The sequence below is a fragment of the Indicator indicator genome, chromosome 4 (assembly GCF_027791375.1).
Source record: "Indicator indicator isolate 239-I01 chromosome 4, UM_Iind_1.1, whole genome shotgun sequence".
Taxonomy (NCBI): Eukaryota; Metazoa; Chordata; class Aves; order Piciformes; family Indicatoridae; genus Indicator; species Indicator indicator.
In genome coordinates, this window is record NC_072013.1 from 31,724,004 (window position 1) to 31,751,693 (window position 27,690).

A 27,690-nucleotide genomic window follows, 5' to 3' on the forward strand; every position below is an offset into this window, starting at 1 on the left:
TTTGGGCCATGGGATCAGGCTTGTAGTTCAAGGTTACCCAACACTGTCACAGCTTACAGTCCCTGGGGACAAGCAGAGAGAGGGGTGGCTTTTGTTGGTGTTTCTATAGTGTGCACGGCTTCCTCCTTCAGAAGCAGAGCACTTGCCAGGCTGTTGAGAGGGGTGTCACCACTAAGACTGCAGGCCCAAACAATAGATATAAAAGATATAATAGATATAAAAGCAATATCTAGTAGCTCTTTGGAGGCAATATTACCTCCTAGCCAGAGGTAGGCTGTGATAAGACAGTTACAGCCTCATCATATGTCTAATTAAATCAGTGGCAAATACTCAAAAACTCCAACAGGAGAAGACAGACCTGTTTTTTTTAATTGAATACTGAATTGCTTCAGCTAGGTATTTGTGTCCTAGCTGATGGCCCCTTGCCTCAAGCCCAGTATCTCTTAAGTCTTCATCATGCTGCTTACCTTTTGGTATAACAAAAAGGAGGATACAGTATGTACTATCAGCAAAGCACTTTCTGAAGCAGACATGGGGGTCTCCAGCCCATCCTCCCACTTGGAGCAAGATTGCTGCCAGTGTAGGCTCAGATGAGACGTGGCATGGGCTGGCTAGGTCCTGATAACCTCTGAGAATGGAGGTCCTAGCACCCCATGGCATGATCTGGCCACAGCCTGAAAACCTCCAGTGATGAAGGTCCCACCACCCCATGGCATGGTCTGGCCATGTCTTGAAAAATTCTGAGGACGGAGATCCCATCACCTCTTTTGTGCTCCCATGCTGCACAACCATTCTGTTGAAGGAATTTGAGTTTTCTGTCCAAGTACACAAAAGCCAAAGCATTGCTGTATTATGCCTCTAAATAAACAAGAAAAGGAGACTCACACAAAGAACAATAAATCCATTCTGGAATTGTTATAGAAGTTGATATTCTTTTAGAGCTGATAAAATCCAGAGAGGAAAGAGCAAGCTGTAATAAATTGGAGTACTTTTGCCTTTTTTTTTTTTTTCAGCCTACATAAAAAGTAATTGAAAAAAAAAAAAAGTCTCACCACTGGTCACATGCTGTTTTCATTAATTTCACCCAATTAGATTTTGGCCACAAGACTGCATTTTAAAACCTGACCTTTTCCTGAAGTTCAGCTGTTACTGACTTATTTTGGAAAAAAGCCCAACCTATTAAGGATAAAATTAAGTCTCAATTCCTCTGTCTTAACTTATTTTAATTCAGTCTTGTCTATGTTTGTTTTGATCTATGAGACCATCCAAAAATACCTAAGCTTGACTCCAGAAGCCTTTCCAGCAAATTAAAGCAATAATCACACACACAAAAGAAAGGGACTGTCTAAGGATACCAGGATAACCTACAATACCTCTTACTCAGAAATAGCCTGGATTTGTCTTGGCTCTGTATATGCCCAGAACTATAAGAGAAGGGGGTCACAAAGCCATGTCCCCTAGCCCAAACACTGCGGCTATTTTATTCATACCCAGGTGCCAAAGGTGAGGACTGCTCATATCTGCTGGCTTAATGAACCTCTGCTCATGTGCTGAACGAGCAGCAGTTGGCAGACCACAGCAGCAGCAGAAGCACTCAATCAGTAAAAGCTTTATGGTCCATGACCAACACTTCGTGCTCCACCCAGAAACCGAATAGGAGAGCAGCGCGATTCCCAGCTCCCGCCCTGCCGCTTGCACCCATTAATCAAGTCAGCAGCAGGTTGAGTTCCTGACCGGATTTAAAGAGTAACTTTGCATTTGACACCGTGCCACTTCAGACGTGACAAAGCCACAAGGCCTGCAGTCCCTTGGCCAAGTGACCATGGGATCCCCTCGCTCCCTGAAAAGCACCCCCCTAGCTTCCCATGCTGTTCAAAGAGTTATACCAGGAGGTATCATCTCCAGAAAATTAATTTAGTTGTGATAGATAACTGAACTTAAACCGGCTTTATAATGTAAAATTAGGTATAAAATATTTTAAGTGCAAAATATTGTCTGAGAGTTTCTGCAAACTAAAATAATAAAGAAAAATAAATACAGTTGACATGCATTTGTCCCCGTCCCAGGCAGCAGCTTGCAGTAAGGCTGCAGTAAGAATAGCTTGGTCTTCCCACTCATCTGAGAAGTGGTTGAGCTTGAATCACTTCGCTAGAACACGTTATCCTCACCAGAAATCACGATTTACCGAAATATGTCAGCATACACCCATGGAAAACATGTCTCTACACAGCTTTCATAAGGTTTAATAATGAAATCTGGGCATATATATGTTTTTTTCTTTATAATCCTGTCACTTACTCATTCATGAAAGTACCAACAATGTGACTCCTCTAAGGAGCCCAACCACATTTCCAATATAAATAAATCACTCTGCTCACCCCAACCACTGATAACTCTGCTGCAAGAACAAAACTGAAGATAAAAAGGCTTTTGCCTGGCAGCAATTTTTCTTAGAAGCAGGAATAGACTGGGCCAGATCATTAAAGTGACATAAAAGGAAAATAGAGAACTGTTTTTTCAGGTATGTCAAGCTTTAACAGCTTTTGCCCTTCAAGACCTAAACCACGCTATCTTCCTCCTATTTTTCAGCACAGGAAAGCTTAATGATTTTTGCAGTGCCATCATTACCTGCCTAACTAACAACTGCTGTCAACTCCATCTCACTGATGCATCAGGGTGGCTGTAATTACAGTGTTAATTCCATAATTACCAGACCCATCTTCAAGTGGGTTTGATCCTGCTGCCTTTACTGGAGCATCAGGGAGTATCAGGCTCCCTGATACACATTGCCGCGATGGGGATTTTGGCTAAGCAAGGGGTGAAGGGTGAAAGCCCTCATTTGGGCTTTCCTTGCCATTCCGGTGCCTCCTGAGGGACTACCATCAAACAGATGTCCAGAAGTATATCCCTTAAGTACATATGCTCCCCACATATGAGAATATGTACATCAGGCATGCACCCACACACCGTTTTTCACAGGAAAAGCAAACACCCACCGAGGACCGAGCCCACCTCAGGGACAGGGGCGCAGACCCCGCCTGACACCGCCTCAACAGTCCCCCCGACCTCAACTTACGATCGTCCCCCCCGTGGAAGCCTCTCGCCGCCCAAGTCGGTTCTTCAGCCGGTCAGGGCGGCCTGACCCGCGGCGGGTGACAGCAGGAGGAAGGTCGCCGGCACCTCCGCGACAACCGGTACCGGGTGCCCGGGGAGCGCGGCGGCAGCCTGGGTGAGGCGGCGGCAGCCTCGGCTCCCCTCAGCCACCGGAACACAATCGCTGTGAGGCGGCCCCGGCCGCGCCTGCTGCCGCTACCAGTGGCACCGCCACTACCGCCGCCATCCTCCCTCACCCGGCCGGCGGGGGACAACGCCAGCCCCGCCTGCGTGCAGCTCCACCCCGGGCTCTGACGGGTCAGGCCCGGCCCTCGGGGCGGGCCGTGCGGCGGGGCCGGGCGCGGTGGGGCTGAGCGCGGGAAGGCTCGAAGCGGGTGTCTGGGCCCGAGCGGTGAGCGGGTGGGGAGCTGTTACGGCCTCTGGGCTGCCCTCGGCCTTCGGACTCCTGTCGGCCCGGCGGGCAGTGCGAGCCTTTTCTCATGCACGGCAGGAGCTGGCGGGTCTGATCCCCTGGTCCCTTCCAGGGCCTTGTGGATGGCTTGGCTCGGCTCGGCCTGTCCCGGGTGTTGAGGTTCCTGAGGGACAGACCCTCGGCACCCCCCACCCCTCCGAGCCCCGATAGCCCGTTTTTTGCCCTCTTTTCTCTCTCGGTTCGCTTCCTTCATCTCTCCGACTGTGAACCCTTTAGGTCAAGGCGGGGGGCAGCTGTGGGCTGAGCCCCGCGTCCCCAGCTCGGTGGCTGGGTGTTCAAGCAGCCCTGGTCTTGTCTGAGGCTCCCTCTGAAGCTTTTCCTTTTGATTTATTTCGTTTGTCCTTAACAGGTGAGGGTGAAAATGCCATCAGCACAAAAGCCGATGCGGTATGGCCATACTGAAGGTCACACAGATGTCTGCTTCGATGACACTGGGAGGTAAGACCGTAATTCCTAGAGATCAGGAACTGGTCTGGGCCTGTCTGGTGCCTTCCCAGGCACTGCTGAATGGGCTTATGGCCTGGTTTGGTCTGGAAAGTCCTGTGGGGTTTGCCTGTGTTGGTAAACTAGTTCTATGACAGTATTTTGATGCTCTGGGTTTTAAACCAATTGATTTTTAACTTAAATATGAGCATGTATATGTGTGTATATATATGTATATGCATATATATATATGTAAAAGCTCTGTGGGCCCTTTTTTATGGTTGGGGTTGATCATCTATAGTTGGACTTGATGATCTTAGAGGTCTTTTCCGTGATTCTGTGATTCTGTAAGAGTGCCTTCACAGAATATAGCACGAATCAGTGTAGTGCGGGAGCAAATATATTCATTTAATAAGAAATTAAAAATATACTTGAAGAAATCAAATATTCAGTTTAATATATTTTCTTATTCTTGTGCTGCCTCTCAAATGTGTAAATGTAAACAAAATACTTGATGTTACCTTTTCATTGATTACAAATAAGTGGTAAACCAGAAAATAGGCCTTCAAAATGAACTCAAGGGGTAAGTCAGATATCATGTATGGTTTAAGTCCATATTCTCTTACTCCTTTCTTTAGTTCTTTAGCCTTGGTGCAAAGACTACTCTTAAGAGTTAGTCTAATAACGTTCCCTTAAAGCCACAAAAAGCCTTTTTTGCTGTCACTGTGCAAATGTGTAAAAAAAGGTGCAGACACCTCTGCCCAATACCACTGATCCACTACTGCTGCACTGCCCAGCATCAGTATATTAAATATCAAGACAGTGTTATGTTGCTGTCTAAGTACAGACCTTACAGAACTAAGAAGAGCAGCATCACAGCTTCACCACTGGCTTTGAAGCATTTTGCTGTTCAATTAGAATTTTTGGGGACTGCAGACAACTTAAGTAAAAAAAGAAATCAAGGCTTGATTATGGATTCATGATGTCTTTAATTAAAAATTCCATGCAAGCTTTTGCATATTTGCTCTGCGACTTCTGATTATTGTTTGCTGATTTAAAATTTTGGAAGTTAACTCCGCAAACTTGAATTCCATATTAACTATTTTTTAAGGCTTCTATAGCCCTGGAACATGTTAAGCATGCTAAACTTCAGTCAAGTGTGCATTAACACTCTTAGTTTTGCCCTCAACTTTGTAATCAGCTGTGAGGTAAGTTTTCAAAGTCTTGAGAAGAAATTAAATGAATGTCCAGTTCCTAGAGAAATGAGTGCTAATTAAGTCCTTTGAAGAATTTGCTCTAGGTCCTGGAAAAAATGGATTGATTTGGAGTATCTTATCTCAGGGTCAGTTCAGATGAATGCCAGGCCTAGGGACTTATCAGAGACTTGAGGTGCTCTGTTATGCTACCATATGTGATTTCTCCCTCTTCCCCACATTTAAGAAGTTACTTACCTTTATTATGTTTAAGTGTTTGCTGTATTATATAGTATGGATTTTGTTTCCATTTAGAAAAACCCTAACACTTTAATAACATTTTCGTGTTGGGACTGAAAATCAGTGTCTAACCTTTCCCTTCCTGAATGTTAACAAATCCTTTATCTTTTCACAGCTGCATTGTAACTTGTGGCAGTGATGGAGATGTTAGGATTTGGGAAAACCTGGATGATGATGATCCAAAGTCCATTAACGTAGGAGAAAAGGCCTATTCATGTGCTCTGAAGGTATTGTTAACTGAACTCCTCTAAATTATGTCATGCATGTCTGTACAGATGCTGGATTTTCAAGCTCTGGGATGTTTCTTTTCAAGGTAACATTAAACACATACTGGGATAACATAAAGAAAAAGGCAAGAATAATACTGTGCTTATCACATTTCAGTTTAATGTATCTTAAGTATGTTGATCCTTGTCTTCAGGTTAATGTGTGGAAACAAACTGAATGATGCTTAATGAGCAGCAGGTATTTAAATTTGAGCATATGAACACATTCTACCTTTATGTCTAAATGCAAATATTAAAGCAGTGTTGAAATCACAGTTTTCTGAAATATACAGAAATATAGGTGATTAAATGTGCCTATAGATGTTTTTAATATTTTACTTAAGTATTTTATATAAATCAAGACTACTTCTGACAATTCGTTTTACCCCATAGAGGAATTGTTCTTTATACTAAGCTTCTCTAATGTTTTTGTTTTCTTCTCTTCACATTCAGTTAATCTCATTTCTGACTTTGATCTCATTTCTGAGAACAGAACCCAGCAGATTAAGCTAGTTACGCAGTGAACTTTGTATGCCGTTTTAGTGTTTTCTCACAATGTGAGTTGCAAAAACTTTCCCAGCCTAAGATGTGATCAGCAACCATTCAGAAAAAGAGCAAAGAGGTTGTTTTTTGTGGACCTGCTTTAAGGTCCAAGGAATTATAATCTATAGTCAAAAATTACTGTCATAGACTCAGTGCCTGATAATACTTTGATAACACGTTGTATAATTGGCTGACACTTTGCTCTCGAATTTGTCATTTAGCCCAAAGATGCCCCTGACCCACCATCCCCATACTCAGAAGGTAACAGGTGTCTTGCTTCTGTATGTTGAGAATGCTGACCAGAGGCAATTCTGTAGTCTGACTGACATTTCAAGCATCACCTGCGCTGTTTGTTTTAATGCTGTCAGTTTCTTCCATTGTATCTTGCAGGAGCCATTATTTGTAAAGAACAAAGCAAAGAACTTACCTATGTCAATCTGTATAGTAGAAAATAATTGTTTTTACTATGCATGTTCGTGTGTTTAGCTTGAGAATTCTCAGAATATTTCCTTTATGTGCTGTTATTCTGTATTACATCAGTAATAGAAGGTCTAAAATGTCTGTGTGACAATTGTAGAAGAGAGGAATTCCAGGAATCTACATCAGTTCTTTAGGTACTGTGTAGTTAACTTTGCAGTGATAAAGGAAAATTTTTGGGTTTCAACTATTTGTGATCTTGGAGAGGAATATGAAAGAGGAAATAAATGAGAATTAACATATGTATTAAAAGTAATAATTTGAAACCTTATTTACAACTACTACCTTAAGCAAAATGTTTTTCTCCTATCCCTTTTAACATACCTCATGTATCATTGAGAAATCCTCAATACCTGCGTAATCTAGTTTCAGCACTGATTTTAAGGGTGTTTTGCTGTTCTTTTCTTTGCATTTCTTATCTTTTCACACACCAAGTGAGGCAACTTAATTGAGTTCTTCTATCAATTCAGTAGAGGAACCAGAAATTGCCAAAATTATTAATTAATAGAGGAGGGAAAGTGCTGGGTTTCATTTTTGACACCAATAGGAAAAATACAGTGCCTTTACCTTTGTTCTAAAGTGCTTTTAGTTTTCTGTGATTGTTTTGTTTTTAAACAGTGATCTTAAGAGCACTTTGTGAGACTTGAAATCTTATTGCAGAAATTGTTCTTCATTAATGACAATGTTATGAGGAGCTGATCTGAGATGGGGACGGTAATAAATCTCACCTCTTATTTAATTAGGTTGTTTAGTACTGGCTGCTGGTTTGTTTATCTCCAGGATTTTTGCTATAACTTTATGTAACTTAAAAAACCCCAACCAAACAAAACCCAAAACATTCCTAAACTCAAACAAACAAAAATCCTCAAGGAAACAAGGTACTTCTTTATTTATATATTTCAAAACCTTATTGCTATGTACAACAGAGGAATAGAATAATAGAATTATTAAGGTTGGAAGGGACCTCAAGGATCATCTAGTTACAACCCCCATGCCATGGACAGGGACACCTCACACTAGATCAGGTTGCTAAGAGCTACATCCAGGCTGGCCTTAAAAACCTCCACAGATGGGGCTTCTACCACCTTCCTGGGCAACCTGTTCCAGTTTCTCACCACCGCCATGGTGTAAAACTTCTTCCTAACATCCAAATCTGAATCTACCCACTTCTAGTTTTGTTCCATTCCCCCTAGTCTTATTGCTACCTGACATCCTAAAAAGTCCCTCCCCAGCTTTCTTGTAGGCCCCCTTAAGTTACTGGAAGGCCACAAGAAGGTCTCCTCAGAGCTTTCTCTTCTCCAGATTGTACAGCCCCAACTCCTTCAGTCTGTCCTCACAGGAGAGGTGCTCCAGCCCTCTGATCATTCTCATGGCCCTTCTCTGGACACGTTGCAGCACATCCATATCATTCTTGTAATAGGGTCTCCAGAACTGGACACAGTACTCCAGGTAGGGTCTCACCAGAGCAGAGTAGAGAGGGACAATCACCTCCCTCGACCTGCTGGCTATGCTTCTCTTGATGTAGCCCAGGATGTGATTGGCTTTCCAGGCTGCAGGTGCACACTGGTGGCTCATGTTGAGCTTCTCATCCACCAGCACCCCCAAATCCTTTTCTTCAGGGTTGTTCTCAAGCCAGTCACTGCCCAGCCTATATCAGTGCTTGGGATTACCCCAACCCAGATGTAGGATCTTGCATTTGGTCTTGTTGAACCTCATGAGATTGTCATGGGCCCATCTCTCCAGCCTGTCAAGGTCTCTCTGGATGGCATCCCTTCCCTTCAGTGTGTTCTGTCACTCGACAAAGAGCTACTACTTTTCCAAGTGTAGGATAATTATTTGGTTTGTTTTACACTTCTTTTAATCTGGATTAATTTTTAGTAAGCATCGGCCTTCTGTTTTCTGAAGAGAATTGAGCTGTGTTAGGATCTTCTCATCTTTCCCTGTAGTTTGGTCCAAGGGTGCCCTCTCCTGATACTGCAGTGTATTCATCTAAGCAGGATGCAAAATTCTTTCTGTTCTAAGAGCTTCCTTGTCGATGTAAAAGGAACGAATTTTCCATGCACCAGAAAAAGATTAGGTAGTTCTCTTTGAAATTCATTAGTGACTTTGGGTTGTCATTATTTTACTACAGGTACCAGCTGGGAAGGTCTTGATACAGTAAATGGCCATATAGTTGGTATAATGAATTTTAGGTTTGCTGAAGCAACTGGGATTTCAGTATTAAATTCTGGCAGTGTGCTTCTTTCTACAGGATTGAAAGGAAGAGAATACTTTTTCTAGTTTTCAATAGTTTAGCTGAAGCGCTAAACTATTAAAGTTACTGTGCTTGCCTTTGTTTTTTGGAGAAGAAACACAAGCAAAAAGATTATTTCCCTATTACTCTTACTGTCAGATCTCTTCTGGAACTACTAGAGTTAATCTACCCAAATATTAGGCACATCAAAGTGATTTTCGGTCATAAATATGTTTTAACTAACAAATTTTATGCTGGGATTTGTTTTTAGAATGGGAGACTGATCACAGCAATATCAAACAACACTGTCCAGGTACATACGTTCCCTGAAGGAGCTCCAGATGGCATCCTTACTCGTTTCACCACGAACGCAAATCACGTCATCTTTAATGGTGATGGTACCAAAATTGCTGCTGGATCAAGGTAATCTGTGCCTAATGAAAGTATTGCTGTCATTCAAAATCTGGCAACTTCCTCACATGCTGTCTTTTACCAATGAGATCAATAATCCATGTACCTCTGAAGCTTTTAAAGTATTGTAAAATGCCTTCCAGGGGTGGAGGGAAAGAAAAGAGTGAAAAAGACTTTAGGAAACCATGAAAGATACTTGGTCCACTGAATAATTTAAAATGGGAATTTGGTGTTGTGAAATTATTCCTTGTCTTGAGTGTTTTCAGCTTTTAGTCCTTTAATGCCTCAGTGTTTACCCATATGGATCTCATTGCAGTATCGAGGATTTTGTTGCTGTGTGCTAAAGGTAATGTCCTGACTGCTCAGGATCATGGTGCTGCAGATGTGTATACACAGTCAAAAGTACCATGGTTACTGATTTGTGTGTGAGCTTTGAGTCATTATCTGGCATCAGCATCATCACTATGCTGCCAAGTGATAACAGATGACAGTTGCAAGACTTGCCCGAGGGGAATTAAATGTGTAGTTCGGTTAATTTCTTAAGGCAGTGTGTTTGCTTTTACATAACATATACTCACTATATTGTCCTGGTTTGAGCTGGGATAGAGTTAATGCCTGGTGAAAAAGGACCTGAGTGTTGGTTGACAGCCAGCTGAACGTGAGTTAGCAGTGTGCCCAGGTGGCCAAGAAGGCCAACAGCATCCTGGCCTGGATCAGCAATAGTGTGGCCAGTAAGACTACAGAGGTGATTTTTCCCCCTGTACTGGGCACTAGTGATGCCACACCTTAAATCTTGGGTTCAGTTTTGGACCCCTCACTCCCAGAAGGACATTGAGGTGCTGGGGCATGTCCAGGGAAGGGCAAGAAAGATGGTGAAAGGTCTAGATCAAAAGTCTTATGATGAGTGGCTGAGGGAAGTGGGTTTGTTCAGCCTGGAGAAAAGGAGGCTCTCTGCAACTCCTTGAAAGGAGGTTGGAGTGAGGTGGGGTTGGACTCCCAAGCAACAAGCAACAGGGCAAGATAAAACAGCCTCCAATTGCACCAGTGGAGGTTTAGGTTGGACATGAGGAAAAATGCTTTACACAGAGGGTTGTCAAGCCCTGGAACAGGCTACTGAGGGAAGCAAGTGGTAGAGTCACTATCACAGGAGGGATTTAAAAGCTGTCTAGATGTGGTGTTGAGGGATGTGGTTTACTGGTGGACTTATAAGTGCTGAATTAACAGTTGGACTTGATGATTTTAAAGGTCTTTTCCAACCAAAATGATTATTTCATTCAATTTCCTTCCTAGTATCTGGCCCTTTAACAAATATGGCAAAATAGCAAGCAAGTAGATAACATTTTTCTTTTTATTTATTTTTTTTATTTAAGGTTCAGGTGATCCTTAATGGGATTTGGTGAACTCTTTGGGCAGCTGTAGATAACTCAGGCTGTCTGCTTGCCTGTTTACTGGAATTTGTCCTTCACAGTGGAAGTGGCAGAGCATTGCATCCGCTCCATGACTCCTCTTGGTGTGAATTAGCTAGAAATTAATTTGGATGAATATGCTGGACTGTGAACTCTGGCAGCTGTGAGGAGACACACCAGTCTCACTGAAACTAGGGGATTGGGCAACTAAATCTGACAGGGATCATGAGGTTGGGCCTTTTCCCAGTGCTTGTTTCTGAGGGAACATCTTGGCACCAGGATCTAATTTTGATTAGAGAGATTAGGCAGGCAGCAAACTCTTCTATGACTTCTGCAAAAATCTGATACTGCTGCAGCCTAGTCAGGGCTCTCCCGTTAGGAAAAGGAGCTCATAAGATTATGAGGCCACCCCTCAGTGAGACCTTTTGTTACACATTGGAGGAGAACGTGACAGCCTTGAAATGAAGGAATGCAGCTAAGAGTTGAATCACAGAATGTTAGGGGTTAGAAGTGACCTCCAGAGATCACTGAGTCCAACCTCCTTCTGCCAAAGCAGGATCACCTAGGACAGGCTACAAAGGAATGCATCCAGGTGGGTTTTGAAAATCTCCAGAGACAGAGACTTCACAACCTTTCTGGCCATCCTGTTCCAGTGCTCCATCACCCTCACCATAAAGAAGTGCCTCCTTGTTTTGAGGTGGAACTTCCTGTGTTCTAGCTTGTACCCGTTGTTCCTTGTCCTATCACTGTCACTTTCTTGACAACTACCCCTCAGATATTTATAGACATTGGTGAAATGCCCTCTCAGCCTTCTCTTCTCAAGATTAAACAGCCCAGGGTCTTTCAGCCTTTCTTGATAGGAGAGATGTTCGAGCCCTGCAGTCGTCTTCGTAGCTCTCCATTGGACTGTCCAGCAGATCCCTGTGTCTCTTGAACTGGGGAGTCATGGTTGCTGGGAACAGAAAAATTAAGCACTGTAACACCCACCATGTAGTAAACAGTATAGAATCTGTGTGGTGTTCTTTTTTTTAAGACTTTGGTCTATTCAGGTTTGGAACACTTGTGCTATGAGGGCAGGCTTGGAAAGTTGTTCAGCCTGGAGAAGGTTCCAGGGAGACCTTCTTGTAGCCTTTCAGTCCTTAAGGGGGCCAATAAGAAAGATGGGGGCAGACATTTTAGCAGGGCATGTTGTAACAGGAGAAGGGTGATGGTTTTAAATTGATTAAATACAGTAAATCCTGTTCAAAAAGTCACAAAATAAACTCCTTGCATTATCTTCTTATAAAAACCACATGAGCAAATAATGACAGAAATCAGTCCCATTCAACAGATAGTTCTTGTTAAGGCTACTCTCTGGTGTCTAAGGGGTTGCTATTAGGTCATGTAGAACATTGTATTAAACAAGTATATAGAATCATTAAGGTTGGAAAAGACCTTTAAGATCATCAAGTTCAACTCTCAACCCACAACCACCATGCCCACTAAACCATGTCCTGAAGAGCTGTGTCTAAACCTTTTATGAACACCACCAAGAATGGTGACTCCAGCATGTCCTTGGGCAGCCTGCTCCAAAGTTTCACCACTTTGAGTAAAAATTTTTTCCTAATGTCCAATCTAAACTTCCCCTGGCACAATTTAAGCCCATTTCCTCTTGTCCTATTGCTAGTTACTTGGGAGAAAGAAGCCTCACTACAACCTCCTGTCAGGTTGTTGTAGAGCGCAATAAGATCTCCCCTCAGCCTTCTCTTCTCCAGACTAAACAACCCCAGCTCCCTCAAGAACAAGGATTATTTTCTATTGAAAGTAGTCCCGGCTTACTCCTGTTGTAGTAAGCCTCAGGATTCTCATTTTCCCTTAGATCATGCAGCATTGAGAGCCACAATTTCCTCAAACTAGGCCTAGTACCCAGGTTGTCATTGCTAATACCCTTGTGTCTGTGCCATTGTGATCTACAGTGACTTTATGATCAAAGTTGTGGAGGTGTCTGATAGCAGCAAGCAGAAAACATTCCGAGGACATGATGCTCCTGTTTTAAGCCTGTCTTTTGACCCTCAGGATGTTTACCTGGTAAAAATGTTTTGTTTGCTTTGTAATTTGAATCTTTTTCCCTGGGAAAGAAAATAAATAAATGCTTTTTGAAAACAAACAAAACAAAACCAAAACAAACCACCAGCAATGACTGGGTGCATGAGACCACTTCATTTCAGCTGATGTTACTGATGATGGACTGTGTCACAGTTTGTTGCCTCCCAGAAGAACCCAGTCTTTGCTTTACTACTTAATTACTGCCTGTGTTCTTCTGGAATCTAATGCTGGTCTGATTTTAGAGGGGAAAAGATGGGTCACTAAAGAAATTTGCTATTACTTTTGAGTTTCTTTTGCAAATAAGCAGCTCACTTGAAATATGAGGGTTTGCAGTAGCATTAGCTTGGAGCTGAGCAGTTATCAAGATGACAACATTAGAAAGTTTTAAGTCTTAAAATAGTTTAAACCAGAAGGCTTTCTTTTTAGAGCTGTCTCTGTATTGTATGTCTGTAGCATTGGTTACAGGGATTTTTAAAAATTTTATTTTACAGCATTAATTTCTCTGTGTCTTTATTAATTGGTGTACAAAAATCTCTTACACAGGCATCTTCGAGCTGTGATGGGTCTGTCAGGGTATGGAAAATTGCAGATCAGGTAAAAGATCTCCATTTCAAGCTTAAGATTTCCTAAGAAATCCAAGGTTTCACAGACAGCACAAAGAGCTGGACTGAAATAACCCTGCTGGAATAATGTCTTTTGTCTATTTCTGGGAGAAATTCCAAAACCTGATACTGAAATGCTTCCTGGATAAATGTGGACTCTTCTTCCTGTCTGTGGAATTCCTGATTTCTTCCCTTCATCTTTCTTCATTGGCTAACATTGTGTATTTAGTCCTCAGCACTATCACAGAATGATAGGGGAGGGAAACAGCCTCTTGAAATAATCTAGCCCATTCCCCTGCCAGAGCAGGTTGCACAGGACTGCATCCAGATGGGTTGTGAATGACTCCAGAGATGGAGACTCCACCTGTCTGGCCAGTCTGTTCCAGTGCTGTACCACTCTCAAAGTAAAGAAGGGCCTCCTCATATTTAGATGGAATTTCCTATGTTCAGTTTTGTGCCTGTTACCTCTTTTCTGGTCACTGGCCCCATCCTCCTGACTCCCACCCTTTAAGTATTTATGAGCATTGATAAGATCCCCCCTCAGTCTTCTTCAGGCTGGAAAGCCCCAAGTCCCTCAACCTTTCTTCACAGGAGAGATGCAGTAGTGTCCTAATCACCTCCATAACCCTATCAGAAATATCAGAAGCCCTAATATCAGAAACAGCACTTCTGTGTGAAGATGGCAATTACAATCCAGTTCCTTATTTCAGAGCTTCGGCTAATGGCTTTCAGGTTTAAAGAAGGATTTTAATTTTAATAAACAACTCTGTAGACATTTTTAAAAATTTTTACCAAGCTTCCTATGAATCAATGAATAATAGTCAGGATTGTAGACTGTCTGGTGAAGGTGGAATAATGCCATGAGATGCTACACAGCATCTCTTGTAAGTGATGTTGTTACAAAATGATTACTTTGACTAGAGATTAGGAGGAGATTTCACGTGTCAGGATCACTGTGATGATGCCCATGATGATAACATTTTTCTTTGAATGGGGAATTTGAACACAGTGTTGCTTCAGTCTGTGCTGTTCTCTGCCTTTTGATGCAGTTACACTACTAGTGTCCTGGGATAGTGGCAGTATGATGTATCTGTGCTGTAATTTGAGAATATAGCCATTCAGGCTGATGGGTGTCACCTTGCTGCAATTGATCTGGACTCAACAAATACATTTTGGCCAGATTTCTCTATAACCTAAAAATGTGTGAGCTCATTTGTTCTGTACTTGTTTAAAAACACTTGTTCTGTGATCTTTATTTGTGTTACAAGTACTTGATTTGTCATTAGAATAGTTTCAGGTCTGTATTTGGATAGAAGAGATTATTTCAGTTCCAAAAATGCTTTATCTTTTTTTAATTTAGTTTTTTCCCCACATTTTTTCTTTAAGAATTTGTACTGTACAGTAGATTTTGACAGAGCTAGAAAATTCATTGCTTGATATTTTGGTTTCAGACATGCACAACAAACTGGCCACTACTGCAGAAATGTAATGATGTGATAAATGCTAAATCAATATGCAGGCTTGGCTGGCAACCTGGCAGTGGGAAGGTAAGTGCCATTGTTTTAGTCACATCTTAATCCTCCTTTTATTCTTTATATGTTCAAGAGTAGAACTGAATCTTGGCAAGTCCCAATTGCAGCTCCTGGGACTAAGGAAAATATTTGGGGTGAAGTTCACTTTCAGAAAAAAAAAAAGCTGGAAATGTTTCCTTAACCCCCAGGCTGTGTTTGGCAGTAGTCCAGCTGTCAGCCCCAACTGCCCTTAAACAGTCATATTGTGCTGAGTAGGAAGAAACATTGTACACAAGGGAAGTAATCAAATTGCTCGCAACAGAGTATCAAAGGAGTTTAGGCTTTATCCCTTTTAAGTAAATTTTGCCCTATCAGTTATCTTGCTCTGTAAATATTTGCTTAGTAAGTTGATCTTTTCACCTGAAGAACTAAGTTGATCCTGTTGTGACTAGGATGCCACTGATACATAGACTCGTAGAATTGTTTGGGTTGGAAGGGACCTCGAAGATCATCAAGTCCGACCATTAACCCAATGCTGTCAGGTCCACCACTAAACCATGTCCTTCTGCACTACATCTACACTGCTTTTAAATCACTGCAAGGATGGGGACTCCACCACTGCCCTGGGCAGCCTGTTCTAGGGAATGGCAACCCTTTCAGGGAAGAAATTGTACCTCATTTCCAACCTAAACCTCCCCTGCTGCAACATACTAGAGGTCTGGTGCATTGTGTACATACTGCTGCAGTAGTACTGTGTATGGATCACTGATGAAAACAGCTTGGGGAGTTAATGCAGCTGTATAGGGGTGTCTGTCACATGTCACTTAGAAGGCCTCTGCAGTCTCTGATAATGCAAAGAGGAGAGGCAGAAGGAGCAGATAAATGCAAACTTGTATGAATTGGGGCATGAACTATTATACTCAAAGTAAAAGACAGTGAATTGAGCAAAAGTTGGCCATTTGGAAACAGTATTTTTGGCTTCTGTTCTTGCTTGTGATATTAGTGTGGCAGAGCCTATTCATCCTTTGTTGATGTTCTAGTATATTGAATCTACAGAGTATTTCCCAGGGTTTTTCTCACAGTTCTTACCTGAATAATCTTGTTTCCCTAACTTTACCTTTGTGTCTCTCTACCTGTGTCCACTCTTCAAAATACCAGTCTGCTTTGATAGCAATATGTGTAACTTCTCTGTGGAAGAGAGAATGTCACCTGTAGTGCAAAGAGTTTCAATACCCATGCTTCATAAAAGCAAACCTTTATATTTTTTTAGGCTAATTATTAACACACATACATAGAATCATAAAATGGTTTGGTTTGGAAGGGACCCTAAAGATCATCTAGTTCCACCCCCGTGCTGTGAGCAAGGACACCTTCCACTAGATCAGGTTGTTCAAGGCCTCATCCAACCTGACCTTGAGCACTTCCAGGGAGGGGGCATCCACAATCTCCCTGGCAACCTGTTCCTGTGTCTCAGCACCCTCACTGTAAAGAATTTCTTCCTAATATCCAGTCTAAATCTACCTTCTTCCCTATTTGGAATGTAAGTAGTTGTCTTGCTTCCCTTAAAATTGCAGATTATTAGGCTTCAAAAAAGCCTAAATACTAAGAAAATAAACAGGCAGTAACATTTATGTAGTTTTGTAAAAGGTGAAATGAGCTATGAATCAGGTATTGAAATAAGATTTACTGAGAAATTATAACCTGATCAATAGAGGTTTGAGGAGGGAGGGAAGAGGAGAACATGAGCATTATGCTTACAGCATTGAAAACTACTTGTGCATGTATGTGTGTGCTTGTGTTAGCTATTCCATAAATGAGAACTTTTAACCTTACAGTGCAGCAGTCATTATCTTCAATTTTCTGCCAGAAAGCAATGAATATTAAAACAAAAGCAGGCATGCTTTGCTATGCTGCATGTGGAAAGTATTAAAGAACCTTGTAATTCAAGTGACTTCAGCTTTCTTTTCTCAGCTGGCACTGGGAGGATGCTCGGGAGCCATTAAATGCTGCAGTAGTCACAACTGTAATCCAGTGAATGAAGGAACCCTGCTGTGTGAATGGTCTGTGTGAAAGGTAACTTTTGTAACCGTTTGATTCTTGTTTCCTTTGAACAGTTGCTGGCAATTCCTGTAGATCGAGTTGTTAAACTATATAGAAGAGAAACCTGGGACAGTCAATTTGATCTATCAGATGCATTTATTACACAGGTAGGTACATAAAGCAGGTGCCTGCTAAATCTTTCATGATTTAAATGCTGTTCTACTAGAAATTATCGTCTGGACAGTATTTCTTCCTTCAGGCCTCCTTTGTAACAGTTACTCACATTTTCTATTTAATTTCTGATCCTGTTACATTATGTTGGAACACAAGGCAAGAGATACTGGAGGAGTGTCAAATGTCCTTACATGGCTGTGGTTCTTCTTTTTCATTTATAGTAGACTTTAGAGATCTAGCGGGTTACTGGTGAGTCACCAACTGCAGCTGAAGAACATCTGTTTTCACAAACTGCTCTAAATAGAGAGCTTTTTAGGGAAAACATCAAGAATATTATTGCTGTACAGAACAGAGATATCTGTTTTTCACTTTATACTTTATTAAGCTGAAATTTAGCTGCATAGTAGCTCTAACTGTGCCATCATCTTTCTTTTGACCTCATATACCTGAAATGTTTGGGTTAAAGAGGTCCACTTTCTTAGTGTTATTAAGATACAGAGCACACAGTCTTGAATTTTAATTTATGAAACTGTAATTTATTTATGAAAACTGTAATTAATTTATGAAAATAAACAAAGCTTTTTAGTGCTAAGTTTCCAAAATATACTATGCTTCTGTCTACATGCCTAGAATCAGGTTTTGATAGACCTCATGGTAGCATTTAGTAACACAAGATGAATATTCTTGGGAAAAAAAATGCCCTAAAGTGTGCTGTCTTTAAAGAACAGTTCTTGTAGGGAAATACATAAAGCCAGCTCTAGCACAGCAGGCTGGGTATGATTTGTAAAGATAATTATTATTATTGTTTTATTCTGAGGTGTCTGTCAGTGTTAAGCTCCAGAATATGAATGCTGTGTGTACATTGGTAATTTTTTCTTTTACATTTCTTTTTTTAAATTATTTTTCCTTAGCCCTTGAATGTTGTGGCCTGGTCTCCTTCTGGGAAGTATCTGGCAGCTGGAAGTGTAAATGGGAGTATAGTGGTGTGGAATGTGGAAACCCAGGAGTGCATAGAGAGGTATTCAACATTATTCCATAATGTTTTTCTTAAAGTAGAGTTTTGTTATATTCTCTGTAAAACTTATTTGTGCAAATCATAGAATCATAAAATGGTTCGGATTAGAAGGGAGCTTAAAGGTCAACTAGCTCCAACTCCCCTGCCATGGGCAGGGACATCTTCCACTAGACCAGGTTGTTCAAAACCTCATCCAGCCTGGCCTTGAACATTTCCATTAATAGAAGGATTTGCAGCCTTAATAGCATCTTGATCAGAACCTGGGAGTCCTGGTGCATAACAAGCATGAACCAGCAGTGTGCCAATGATATCTTGGGGTGCATTGAGAAGAATGTGACCAGCAAGTCAAGGGAAGTTCTCCTCCCTCTCTACTCTGTTCTAAAGAGGTCACAGCTGGATCCAGTTCTAGGCTCCCCGGTTCAAGAGAGACAAAGAACTACTGGAGAGAGTCCAGTGGAGCTGATAAAGATTCTGAAGGGCCTGGAGCATCTCTGTAAGGAGTGAAAGGCTGAGAGACCTGGGGCTGTTTAGCCTAAAGAAGAGCAGCCTCAGAGGGAATCTGATCAGTGCTGATCAATAGCTAAAGGGTGAGGATCACGAGGATGAAGCCTAACTCTTTTCAGTGGTATCCCAGTGATAGGGCAAGGGGCAACAAGCACAAACTAAAATATGGACAATTCCATCTGAACAGGAGGAGAAACTTCTTCACTGTAAGGGTGCTGCAGCCTGCAAGCAGGTTGCCCAGAGAGGTTGTGGAGTCTCTTTCTCTGAAGGGATTCCAGACCCATTTGATCATTGCAATTCTGGGCAACCTGTTGTGGGTGACCCTGCTTTAGCAGGGTGGTTAGACTAGATGATCTTCTGAGGTCCTTTCCAGTTCCCATCATTCTGTGATTCAGTGATTCTCCTTCCAAAATAAAAAAAAATAAAAAAAAGAAAATTATTGATTAAGTGAGGTAGAGAAGGAGTGATTTATCTGTCAAATATTGTAAGAAACATGATTGTTACTGTAATGCCTGTGCTAAGAATTAGTCAGATTATGGGAGGATTTTTTAATGACAATAAAGGGTGGATAAGGTAGAGGATTAACTCATCAGTTGAGTACAGGAAAAACAACTCAGTGTTCTTTTTATAAGTGCATGGCTCTGGAATGTGTGACTACTGGGGAATTATTTTGTCTTCTCTACATCTATCAGGAAGCTTCCATTTTAAGAATATGGTTCTGCTTGTTTTTTAAAGCTTAAATTATTTTCTCCATAGAAAAGGAAAACTTGCTGCTTATTCTAAAGGTGACCTATTCATTATTTCATTGAGTAGCATCATTTTCTAATGCTAGGAATTATTGCCACTTGCTGCTGTAACTCTTGGGGAGGTTTCTGATCTGAGAAGCTTATTAAAAATCCATTATTTTCATATTCTTTTTAGGATGAAGCATGAGAAAAATTACTCAGTTTGTGGACTGGCATGGCACCCCAAATACAACCAAATTGCTTACACAGATACTGAAGGAAATCTGGGGCTGCTGGAACATATTGGAGATGGAAAGAAACCACATGACAAAGTGGTCAGCACCAATTATTTCTTAAATTATGATTATATAGGCTACTCAGTTACAGTGAAAGTTCTGGTTTGTGTGTTGAAAATTCCCTCTTGTGTGTTAATTCATTTCTTGAATTCTGAAAGTTTTCTGATGGTTAAACCTTAAACCTTAATCTGGTTTTAGGCTGCCAGTGCAGTGACAAAGGACTACAATGATCTCTTTGATGGAGAAGATGATGACTATTTAAACGGAGATATTGAACCACAGTCTTCCCCAAAGCCTGGAGCTGATGAAGATGATGATGATGACATTATGCCAACTTCAGGCCATCTGAGACGGACAGTAGTTGATGATGATGATAACTCACTAGGTACGAAACAAATAGATTTTCCAGACTGCTTTAGTGCTGTTATTGAGATGATCTCTCAGCATCCTCTATTCAGATATATTCTCCCTTATTTTTCCAGAGAAATATTAACTCTTAATTTTTTAACCTATATTCTTTCATAATAATATGTGTAAGATGTAATTATTGTTTTGAAACTTCTAGATATTGGGATGATAAAAGCTAATTCCAATCTTCTGGAAAACAAAGATGACAATGATGATCAGACTGGTGGCTTTCCAGCTTTACCACCAACATCTACACAGCAACCTTTCTATGATGGGCCAATGCCAACCCCCAAGCAAAAGCCATTCCAGTCTGGTTCCACTCCTGCACATCTCATGCATCGTTTCATGGTAAGTCTCGTTGCTGGGTGGTTATTACAGAATCATAGAATGCCCTTTAGGGATCATCAAGTCCAGCCTCCCTACCAAAGCAGAATCACCTAGGGTTTTGAAAGTCTCCAGAAAAGGAGACTCAACAACCTCTCTGGCTAGCCTGCTCCAGGGGTCCAGCACCCTCACAGGAAAGATGTTTTTCTTTGTGTTCAGATGGAGCATCCTGGGTTTCAGTTTGTGCTTGTTGCCCCTTTTGCTGCTGCTTTGCACCACTGAAAAGAGTCTGGCCCCATTGTATTGATGCCAGCCCTTTAAGTATTGATCAGCATTGAGAAGATCCCCTTTCAGTCTGCTTTTATCAAGACTCAACAGTCCCAGGTCTCTCAGTCTTTCTTCACAGGAGAGATGTTCAAGTCTTTTAACCATCCTCATTGCCCTCTGTTGGAGTCTCTCCAGTAGTTCCCCATATCTCTTGAATTGGGGTATCCAAAACTGGATACAGTATTCCAGGTGTGCTCTTGACAGGGCAGAGTAGATGGGGAAGAGAAATCCCTAGACTGCTGGACGCTTTTCTTGATACACCCCAGGATACCATTGGCACCCTTAACCACAAGGGCACATTGCTGTCCCATGGATAACTGTCCTGTCCACTATGACTCCAAGGTCTTTCTCCATGGAGCTGCTTTCCAGCAGGATGACCCCTAGTCTGCACCAGTGCCTGGTGTGATTCCTCCCCAGGAATCTGGTAGATCTGGTTGCTTTCTTAATACTTAATATCCAGTTCTTGATGTGCCTCAATCTAATAATTTCCAAGATTGTTGATAATTTTGGTAATGCTTCACAGTGTGAAGCTAAATAGTGGAAAGCAGCTTTGTGTTAATGCAAAGACTGCATAATGTCATGCTGTACATGGCAGCTGTTTTTGATGTAGGAAGAAATACTTTGCTTTAAGACCAAAGCAAATTACACAATCTGTACCTGTGCTATTGGATTCTAGCAAATCTGTACGAAAAATTCTTTTTTAGCCAGGACTCGTAGATATTTTTGTACTGTTAGGACTTGTACATTAGTCATCCACTATTATGATTATTTATTAGTCATCACTATTTATTTATTTCTAACTGTACATTCTTCACACTTAATTTCATAAGGAGAAAGATGGCTAAGCAATGAGAATAGTTGTTGCCAAATTCAGCTGGTTTAGAAACTACAACTCCTGACCACATGACTCCTCAGTCTTCCCTCCAGTTTTTCACCTACTCTTGTTTCAGAGAATAGAAGACTCCAGGGGGACCTTCCAATGCCTAAAGGGAACCTACAGGAAGGCTAGAGAGGAACTTTTCATAAAGGTGTCTAGTGATAAGACCAAGGGGAAATGGTTTTAGGACAAGGGAGAGTAGGTTTAGACTGGATTTTAGGAATAAGTTCTTCAGTACAAGGGTGGTGAGAATCTGGAAGAGGTTGCCCAGAGAGGCTGTGGATGCCTCCTCCTTAGAGGTGTTGAAGGCCAGGTTGGATGAGGCCTTGAATAACTAAATGTAGTTGAGAGGTATCCCTGCCCATGGCAGGGAGGTTTGAGCAGATGATCTCTAGGGTCCCTTCCAACCTAAGCCATTCTATGATTCTATGATGTGCAATTTCTAGCAGGCTGTTTTAGGACAGCATCTTTGATTTGTTGGTTTTTGTGGGTGGTTCTTCTTAATAGGTGTGGAATTCTGTTGGCATCATTCGGTGTTACAATGATGAGCAGGACAATGCCATAGATGTAGAATTTCATGATACCTCCATACACCATGCAACACACCTGCCAAACTCCCTAAATCACACAATGGCTGACCTCTCTGCTGAAGCTATTTTACTGGCCTGTGAGAGTACAGAAGATCTTGCAAGGTAAGTCATGGCCTTGCTCTGCAAAAATCATAATATAGAATTACACTTAACTTCTTCCAGCACAAGAGAGATATGGACCTACTGGAGCAGGTCCAGAGGAGGGCCACAAAGATAATCAGAGACCTGGAGCTCCTGTCCTATGATGACAGGCTGAAAAAAATGGGTCTGTTCAGCCTGGATAGGAGAAGGCTCTGGGGAGACCTTACAACTACATTTCAATATCTTAAGGGGACCTACAGAAAGGCTGGGGAAGGACTGTTTAGAAGGGCTTGTAGTGATAAAATGGGGGGGCAATGATTTTAAACTGGAGAAGGGTAGATTCAGGCTGGACATCAGGGGGAAGTTCTTTACAATGAGAGTTGTGAAATGACGGAACAGGCTGCCCAGGGATGTGGTTGAGGCCCCTTATCTGGAGGCATTTGAGGTCAGACTTGATATTGCCTTGGACCACCTGATCTAGTTGGACATGTCCCTGCTCACTGCAGGGGGGTTGGACAAGATGGTCTTTGAGGGTCCTTTCCAATCAGATGCAATCTGTGATTTGGTAAATTTCAGTTTGTAATTTCAACTTTTGTAACCCTTTTTTTTTTTTTTTGGTTATTTTTGGAGATTCTCGGCTCTTGATGATACTTTTTATTTAGGGTATCACTTTTAAGGAGGATTTTCACATCCACCCACTTGAAGGCATCAAGAATATCTAAAGATATTATTTGTTCCCTGAGGCATTTTTTTTAAATCCCTTTTTCAAATATATTCTGGAAACTTCATCCATTGTTAGCTCACAGGAAATTGTCAACAGGAACAATACTTTTTCAGTCTCCTCAGATCAAAGATTAATCATAAGGGCTGTGCTATTTCTTTTCACACTGTTGCTAAAGAGAAATGTTTTCAGATACCCTACGAGTTATAAGTGTGAAGAACCCAAATTTATGAAAACTGTAGAAATATTTATCAGCTGGGCCAGCTGGACTCCGTTCTTGCATTTAAGAACAACAGAAATAATATTTTATTGCTGGTTTCTGCAAAAATATCTTGAAGAAAGAACTTAGTCTTCTTTCACACATATGGCATTGTGATCTTTACCTTTAAAAGTATTATTTGTATGTTTTGGTTGTGTGAATCAAAACATCAATCCTTTTTTCTCAGTCCAAGTGGGCAATCTCTGAAAAGCCATGGCGCCTGTGAACTGGTCATGGGCAGTTTTCAGTTATTAAGAAGGTAGAATTGAAATTCCTATTTTTTTTTCCCTTTGAAAGAGAGCATAAATGTGATGGACATATAGTGAGGGTTGATACTCAGGAGACTTAGGAATGTGAATTAAGCAGGACACTTGCCTGTTTGCAGCTAAAATCTCCTCTCAGACTGTCTGCATCAGGCTTTAGAGGCTTTAAATTTTGAGACCTAGAGGTTGAGCTGGCTCTTCAGTTCTTGAATAATAGAAGTAACACCTTGTCAAACAGAATCCTAGGATCATTTCAGTTGGAAAAGACCTTTAAGATCATTGAGTCCAACCATTCTCTAACTCCACCAAGTCTGGTGCTAAACCACATCCCTCAGCACCACATCTCTGAATCTCTTCAAAAACTCCAGGGATGGGAATTCAACCACCTCCCTGGGGAGCCTGTTCCAGTGTTTGATAACCCAAAAGACCACTAGTAATTAGTAGTTCCTTTGTCACTACCACAGATTCCAGGTGTCTGTAATATATTGGTGTCTTTTCAGATACTGTATTTTCCTTCATTTTGAGATATTTGACTGATTTTTATCTCTGCTTTAGCAAGCTGCACTGCATTCATTTTGGCTCATGGGATGCAAACAAGGAGTGGACAGTAGATATGCCCAAGGACGAAGACATTGAGGCCATCTGTCTAGGGCAAGGCTGGGCTGCTTGTGCCACTAGTGCTTTGCTGGTTCGTGTGTTTACAGTTGGAGGAGTTCAGAAAGAGATCTTCAGCCTTCCAGGTCCAGTGGTGTCTATGGCAGGACATGGAGAGCAGTTGATGGTTATTTATCACAGAGGTATTTTTCTCCCTTCTGTCTTTTATTGAACTTCAAAACAAGAACCTTTGTCTGTTACTAGCTTCAAACACTAGTTAAAGTGTAATCACCAGAAGTGTTTTATTCTTCTTCTCTTCTTGATGATTATCCTTCTTGTTCTATCCTTGATAGTGCTTATCCTGCTTGCTTATTCTTCTTGATAAGGGTTTTACTCAGCTCACAGATCTTTGCCTTCTGACAGTGAAGCCCGCAATTTATATTATCATGCCTAAGATTATCCTGTAGGGAAGGGGAGAATTTTAAAATTAATATTAATCTAAACTCGGGGTTTAGATAGGCCAGAATTGTGTGCTTCATACATCCAAACTGACAGTCACTTGTATGACAGTGGTATTCATAGGTAAACCTGCATTAGAATTGGGTTTTGAGTTAAAACTTAGATTTAGCCAAGAGACAAGACAATTCTTTTCTGACACAGTTATTAAACCACTTCTTCCTAGGGACTGGGTTTGATGGGGACCAGTGCCTTGGAGTACAGCTGATGGAGCTAGGAAAAAAGAAAAAACAGATTTTGCATGGAGACCCTCTTTCCCTGACAAGGAGATCCTATTTGGTATGGGTTGGATTCTCTGCAGAAGGTATGAGGTACCTGCATGAGTGATGCTGACAAATCTTGACAACTTCTGTGGGAATTTTGGGGGATAGTTAGGCTAATTCATTAATTCACCCTTTTTGTAATGGTGATCTTGGGCTCTAGATATTTTGTTTCAATCTCAGTGCTAAAAAAAAAAAAAATCTGTTTTTCCATTCCTTTAATATACTTATCAGAAATCTTTAATAGGTTTCCACTCTAAATAGAATACACTCAAATGTTAACAGAACTTGTTTTCCTGATTGTTTGCTCTGCTCAGCTAAAAGAAATAAACTGCACTGGTACACCGTAATAGGTGTGTTCAAGTGTCTCGGCAAAAGCCCTGTATCCCCCCAGATGTTGGTAGCTTGGGAGCAGTTTTTATGATAATCAGATAAAGTAGTTGTAAAATAGTGAATTTTCTTTGGGAATTTACCCAAGCAGTATGAGTAGGAGAGACTGAGAGACTTGGGTCTGTTTAGCCTGGAGAAGAGCTGCCGATCCATATCTAAAGTGTGAGAAACAAGAGGATGGGGCCAGACTCTTTTCAGTGGTTCCAAGTGACAGATAATGGGCACGCACCGGAACACAGGAAGTTCCACCTAAACATAAGGAAAAACTTCTTTTCTGTAAGGGTGCTGAATCCCTGGAGCAGGCTGCCCAGAGAGGTTGTGGAGTCTCCTTCTCTGGAGACATTTCAAACCCACCTGGACATCATGGTCGTGGGCAACCTGCTGTGTTTGACCCTACTTTAGCAGGGAGGTTGGACTCGATGATCTCTGGAGGTCCCTTCCAACCACCACTATTCTGTGATTCTGTGTTTCTGTGGCTTCATAAAATGTGTTAATTTGGAGCAGACATTTGACTAGCAGTGGTGTTGACTTGTCAGAAGGTGGCGTATCTGTCTAAGGAAAAGAGTTTTACCCAGCTAGGTTGTGCTGTTTACATGGGAGGATGCGGTATTTGAGATCCATTAACTGTCATTTCCCAGCAGTATCCACCAGTTCAGACTTACTCGTGTTGTGATGAATTTCCTGACAGCCTAATTGTAACAAACAGGTACCCCTTGTTATGTGGATTCTGAGGGAATCGTGCGGATGCTGAACCGAGGGCTCGGGAATACTTGGATTCCAGTCTGTAACATGAGAGAGCATTGCAAAGGAAAATCAGATCATTATTGGGTAGTTGGCATCCATGAAAATCCCCAGCAGCTCAGGTCAGATACTTCACAAGGAAATCCTTTGTTTGCCTTGGTTTTCAATTACAGAACACGTCTTACTGAGAGAAACTGGAAACAATTACTGAAAGAGGTGGTTAGTAAACATGCACAGAAAACGATCCAGTTCATAGATGTAATTCTGTGTGGATGGTTCATCACTAAATTGGTTTGGAATGGGGTCGGAAGACTTTTATAATCTGTAACTAATTGTGGCTTTTTGCCTTGCACTTCGTTATGAAATCACACATCTTGGATGCAGATGCAGTCATCAAACATTTTGCTAGAGAAACCTATTAAAAAGTTATGGTTGCTGTTAGGAATATGCTTCTGCTGTTGATGGCCTTTGTGGGGTTGGATTTTTTGGGTATTTTGTTTATTTTTGTTATTGTTTCCCCCTATTTTCCTTACTTTACCTCTTATTTTCCCCTTTTGTCACTTTGAGAAGAATCCAGTCCTATAATTAATATACATAATTAGACATAGATAAATTAGAACTGTTGTTATATTAATATTTGAACTGTGGCCATGAAGAACAATTTTGTACTTAAAATTGCTCAAAAATTTGGCTGTGAGTTAGCCATTACTTTATCAAATGTGATACTGGTGATGTCTAAGTAATTCTGTTTCTCTTGATTGTAACACTCATCCTGGACATTAGTTTCTAAGCTGTGTTTGTAGTCTTCCCTATTGAGTAAAGCTGTGTTCTTTTCCTACCAGGGCAGAATCCATCAGCTCATGTATTTTACTGAATTTGAGGCTTTTCTTTTTTGCTAGTCACACACAGTTGTGGAGTTTGGTGTGAGACTGAATTTTATTTGTATTTATCTGAAAGTTTTACTCCTCTGTTAGTAATAAGAGAAATATTTTGACATCACTGGTAAATGTTGATTCACTAGTCTGCTTCTTCCTCCAAATCATTAAATGATGTTGGCCTCCAGAAAACACACCCAAAATGTGCAGGATGCATCAATTGATGAGATAGTCAACTGTGAGTCTGTCATCATGAGTTATTTTCCTTCTACACCAAGAAAGAGAGCTGCCCTGAGTTGCATAAAAACGTTTTATTCAAAGCCACTGGCATACTAAAGATAAGGTGGGGGAGGGTTGTTGTAGCAACACCATATGCCTTAATTAACACAGATAGCCAGAACACTAATGCTTCCTGTTCTTTTTTTTTTTTTCTTCTTCCTAGTGTGTAAAACAGCAGCTTACAAAACCAGACATTTTTGTCAATGCTGCTTTGCTGCTGCTGGAAATTCAGCTCTTGCCCAATCAATGTTTAGCTTAAGTGATTGTTACCAGAAAGCATTAGTTTAAATAGAATGAAACAATAAGACTGTGCTTTTAGTATGTGCTTATCTGATTTACCCTTCTGGTTTTTTTTCTTTCACCCACTTTTCTTTCCCTACCACCCCCCTGTATAT

At 41.3% G+C, this 27,690-nt stretch overlaps 1 protein-coding gene across 1 annotated transcript in view; it reads left to right on the forward strand.

Moving 5' to 3' along the window:
- The first annotated feature begins 3,947 nt into the window (after window positions 1–3,947).
- Window positions 3,948–27,690, forward strand: part of WDHD1 (WD repeat and HMG-box DNA binding protein 1) — a 33,967-nt gene continuing 10,224 nt past the window's right edge. The window contains exons 1-15 of the mRNA XM_054400517.1: window positions 3,948–4,024; window positions 5,618–5,729; window positions 9,293–9,444; window positions 12,794–12,905; window positions 13,467–13,517; window positions 14,977–15,072; window positions 17,151–17,243; window positions 18,162–18,268; window positions 19,691–19,826; window positions 19,989–20,175; window positions 20,356–20,546; window positions 22,234–22,418; window positions 24,196–24,437; window positions 24,917–25,054; window positions 26,107–26,263. Of these exons, the coding sequence (XP_054256492.1) occupies window positions 3,948–4,024; window positions 5,618–5,729; window positions 9,293–9,444; window positions 12,794–12,905; window positions 13,467–13,517; window positions 14,977–15,072; window positions 17,151–17,243; window positions 18,162–18,268; window positions 19,691–19,826; window positions 19,989–20,175; window positions 20,356–20,546; window positions 22,234–22,418; window positions 24,196–24,437; window positions 24,917–25,054; window positions 26,107–26,263 (2,036 nt within the window). The remainder of the gene's footprint in view (window positions 4,025–5,617; window positions 5,730–9,292; window positions 9,445–12,793; window positions 12,906–13,466; window positions 13,518–14,976; window positions 15,073–17,150; window positions 17,244–18,161; window positions 18,269–19,690; window positions 19,827–19,988; window positions 20,176–20,355; window positions 20,547–22,233; window positions 22,419–24,195; window positions 24,438–24,916; window positions 25,055–26,106; window positions 26,264–27,690) is intronic.